The sequence below is a fragment of the Mytilus californianus genome, unplaced genomic scaffold (assembly GCF_021869535.1).
Source record: "Mytilus californianus isolate M0D057914Y unplaced genomic scaffold, xbMytCali1.0.p SCAF_27, whole genome shotgun sequence".
NCBI lineage: Eukaryota > Metazoa > Mollusca > Bivalvia > Mytilida > Mytilidae > Mytilus > Mytilus californianus.
In genome coordinates, this window is record NW_026262676.1 from 3,134,599 (window position 1) to 3,139,325 (window position 4,727).

At 34.3% G+C, this 4,727-nt stretch overlaps 1 protein-coding gene across 1 annotated transcript; it reads right to left on the minus strand.

Annotated features, from left to right (window-relative positions):
• Nucleotides 1–2,476: 2,476 nt before the first annotated feature.
• On the minus strand, nucleotides 2,477–4,435 carry LOC127732779 (uncharacterized). The gene is made up of 2 exons (XM_052241964.1): nucleotides 4,198–4,435; nucleotides 2,477–3,653 (listed from the first exon to the last, which is right to left on the minus strand). The coding sequence occupies exons 1-2, from the start codon at nucleotides 4,280–4,282 to the stop codon at nucleotides 3,337–3,339; spliced, it is 402 nt and encodes a 133-aa protein (XP_052097924.1). The 5' UTR covers nucleotides 4,283–4,435; the 3' UTR covers nucleotides 2,477–3,336.
• Between the last annotated feature and the right edge of the window lie 292 nt (nucleotides 4,436–4,727).

The following is a 4,727-nucleotide window of genomic DNA, read 5'->3' on the forward strand; positions in this document are numbered from 1 at the left end:
TGTTTTATGAATGTCATATTCTGAGCACTATATGAAGGCGATTGTTCTCACTTGTTTATGAACTAGTGCATTATGTCCAGTTTGTACCTTTTTTATCTATGTTTATAGTCAAATACTGTTTAAAATAGTTAGGCATTTTCTTTTTAGTAATAAGTAAATGTTATCAACTGTATTTTATTCAACTTTGCAAATGTGGTTTGTTACTGGTAAGTATGGATGATAGATGTTTCATTGGCAATCATAACACATCTCCCTATTTATATAATGATCTATATTCAACGACCTCAGGTACAAAAAAAATGTATGTAACTGAACTATGATGGGAAACCTTTGACTTCTTTCTTTTATATAAACTTTTGATTTGGTACCATAGTACTATGTAGAATAAATGTACATTGCAACATGTCAACTCTTTCAATGACAATACTTTTTTTAGAAACTATAACTCCAAGCAAAATTATAACTCCAAGCGAAATTATAGTTCCAAGTATAAAGTAATTGATGAATGAATCGCTCACCTGTATTTCTGAGAAGATTTTTAAATGTTAGTAAACTTGATGAACAAATTGTGTAAAATTGTCTTTAAAGGGCAATAACTCCTTAAGGGGTCAATTGACAATTCTGGTCTTATTAACTTTTTCGTAGATCTTACTTTGCTGAACATTATTGCTGTTTACAGTTTATATCTATCTATAATAATATTCAAGATAACAAAAAACTGCAAAATTTCCTTAAAACTACCAATTTAGTGGCAGCAACCCAACAAGGTTGTTCGATTCGTCTGAAAATTTCAGGGCCGATAGATCTTGACCAATTGAACAATTTTACCATGTCAGATTTGCTCTAAAAGTTTTTAAGATATAAGCCAAAAACTGCATTTGACCCCTATGTTCTATTTTTAGCCATGGTGGCCATGTTTGTCGATGGATCAAAACTTCGGATAAAATTTATAAACTAGATACCCTAAGGAACATTTAGTTAAAGTTTGAAGGTATTTGGCCCAGTAGTTTCAGAGGAGAAGATTTTTGAAATAGTTTACGACGACAGACGACGACGGACGCCAAGTGATGGCATACGCTCACATGGGGCCTGAACATGGGTCCCTTCGGGCCCCGGTGAGCTTAAAAGGAGTTCTTAATTAAGAAATAAACTGATTCACTGAGCGCAGCAAGATACACCCGCAGAGGTCCAACCCTGAACAGTTGGGGCAAAAATGGACACAATATTTAAGCTTGATACAGGTCTGAATTTGGATTGTAATTAAATATTTGACATATTATAGTCAAAGAACTTGAAATCAGTTATATGAATTGAATTTATATTCAATTAAGGATTTCTTGGTGTAGTGCAATACACTGTGCTGTTGCGCAATACTTAATAAATCTGTTGCCAGACTATAAACAAATAAAGTTCAATTTCTTCTCAATGTCATATTTGAAATTTATGAAAATCAATAGGGAGATTACATCAATAGCTATAAATAATTCACCAAAGTTTCATGCGAACTGCTTAAAGCATTTATGAGTTGTTGTCCAAAAACTGGAAAATCAACCCTTTTTTAATGATTAAAACCCCATAACTCAGAAATGTAAAATCTAAAATTTATAAAATTCTAAAGGGAGCTTACGGATTGATAATTTAGTCTTAGATGCAAGCTTTTTTTATCAGTTGTTAGTGGCTTTGAACTAGCTGTCAGTAACTGCGAGTACTCTCAGATCTGTACTAAGTGTCTTTTTGTTGTTTGGATGTACAACTACCCGGCCACGTCCACTTGTATTTGTAATTATCCATCTGATGAGTTAAGCCTCTTTCAACTGATTTTTATAGTTCGTTCTTATATTGTACTGTTACACCAACGTCCCTGGTTAGGGGGAGGGTTGGGATCCCGTTAACATGTTTAACCCCGCCATATTTTGTATGTACATGTATGTGCCTGTCCCAAGTCAGGAGCCTGTAATTCAGTGGTTGTCGTTTGTTTATGTGCATATTTGTTATTCGTTCATTTTTTGTACATAAATTAGGCTGTTAGTTTTCTTGTTTGAATTGTTTTACATTGTCATTTCGGGGCCTTTTATAGCTGACTGTGCGGTATGGGCTTTGCTCATTGTTGAAGGCCGTACTGTGACCTATAGCTGTTAATTTCTTTGTCATTTGGTCTCTAGTGGAGAGTTGTCTCATTGGCAATCATACCACATCTTCTTTTTTATATTTACATCAACAGATATAAACAATTCACCAAAGTCAAGGTGAGACAACAAAACTTAGTTGTAAGATCTTTGAAATTTTTTACACGGTAGGAGTTTTTCTCATTGTTTGAGATTGTACGGTGACAGTAACACCTGTAACTGCTTAAACCCATTTCTTATGCACTTTGGTTCCATAAACTCACTGAATATCATACCACATCTCCTTATTTTTATATGCATTACAATTCACATGTGCATGTAATTGTAAATATATATATATCAGAACAAAATTCATTGCGTCACTTTTATTTATGCATCTTTTGGCACAATACAAGTTCTAAAATTACACAGCATAATACAACTAAATGTTATTTCAGATGAAAGTTTTGTTTCAGTTCCATTCATAGGATTTATTAGAATTTTGTATGTTTTGCCAAGTCCAATAATTCGCTCTATGTGCACGTGTTAATTGGAGACTTTTCAATCCCGTATAAGAGTTTTGGAACTAATTCTGTTTCTTTTTTTGAAAGAAGTTAGCAAACAAATCTTGCACATTTAAACCTTTGTCTGCCATCACACTGTCACCTGGATCACATAATTGAACTATTCTACATCTTTCAACTATTTCACAGTCACTGGTACAACCAACATATGCATTAGAGACATAGTTGACTAAACCACCAGGTGTCGAACATACAAGCATTTTCAGTGTTTCTGTTTTTATATGATGAAAAGGTTGCCTGAGCTCTAGGAGCTTTAGGTTTTATCACGGGATATTCTGTGCTGTCAATAATAATCCAAGTTGTAGGAAACTTTAATTTGAAGTTGGATGGCGAAAAATAACTGACTAAACCACTACATGTAGATGGCCAAGTGTTAGCCTCACACCACTGTTTAGACATAAAAACAATCCATGTATACACAATATTCTTAACACTAGATTCAATCTAGAATCTAGACAGTTCAAAGTTGGTTGTATAATGCCTCAAAGTCATAAAAAAACTGATTTTCAACTGACACCCTATCAATTTGAAAATATATGTATCTCAAACAATGTGCTGCTGGACCAAGTGTGGTCAAAACAAATAAAAATTTAGTATACAACTCTAAACCGGTATAAAAATTCATGGCTGTGTCACGTGTCTTCATTTCAAAATTCTCTGCTGAAAACAGGCATTGATGGTGTTTGCGTAATTCCATCTGTGAAGCTCAACATTAGCTCGACAGTTGGTGGTGGACAGTCATAAATCCTTTCTGCAGTATGAATGACTTCTTCAGGAAAACCAACTTTACAATCAAAACTTTCCTCTAGAATTCTACTACAATATTCATCAAGTTTAGTTCTTTCGTTTTCACAGGAAACTGCCCTGATTTTTCTTTTTGCGGACGGTTCAGTCTCTTGCTTGGTCCAGGAAAATAGGCTGGGAATGGCAGTAGACTTAAGTCTCTGTATGGTGGGTTTGCGCCCTGAAAAAGGTTATAAAACATTAGTTTTTTGATAAATAAATGAACTTCCATTAGCAATGTATACTTTGTACTACCTGGCAAAATATTAACTAGATTTATTCATTACAATCTGTATAAAACTATGTTTGCCTGATTCAATGTATTTTATGTAAATCCAAAGGACAAACAATGAGAGGCTTATGCAACAAACGTACATTGTTTGTACCTAAATAACTATAATATAGATGAGAGCATGTCATTGATATTTTTCAAGAAAGTCTATGAGGCATAGCTTATGCATTTCTGTCATTACTACATTAGCAAAATTACTGCTAAAAATAATTCTCAGTATGATATACCTCTTGTAAGAAATCATTATAATTATAGCATCACCAAAAAATCTCAAACAGATCACATTGAATCGTAATCCAAATAATTATGACGTCTTGAATTAACCACCCCCTTTTATTCTAAAACGACAATTGCGGTGTTAAACAGACTTTGGTTTATTCGCATGGCGATTACATATATAACTATATATTTCAAAAAGAAAATAGAGTTTTACCATGAATAGTTTCCTGCACGTAGTCTTTTTCAGTAAAATGTGCCTTGCAAACAACAGCTGATTGAGATGGACTCCACGATTTCATCGTGTTCTCGTCCAATCTGCGTATGGGCCATGGCGTTGATCCAACTTTTCCTTCTTTTTAAGTCATTTGGAAATGCATGTCCTCCTCTTAAATGACATCCAGGTACACAACAACAAGTACTTGGCATCGTTAATTAAAAATGTCACTGTAATAGTTGCAGTGCAGAAACCGGAAGTTGAGGAACAGGATCGGCTACCACGGCGCCACCTATTCAGGAACGATAATTTGCTACTTCATGTAACTGCGAAATAACAATAACGTAAGACGGGTTCACGTGCATAAACAGAAATGCGCTTTAAATTGATTGATTGATTGATTGTTGGTTGCTTAACGTCCAGTGGCAAATATTTCATGCATATTCAGGACGAGAACAAGTTCACAATAAATACAATAGGTAGGTTCTGTAAAAGATCAAGAGATTAAGGTCGGAGAAATTTAGACTGCC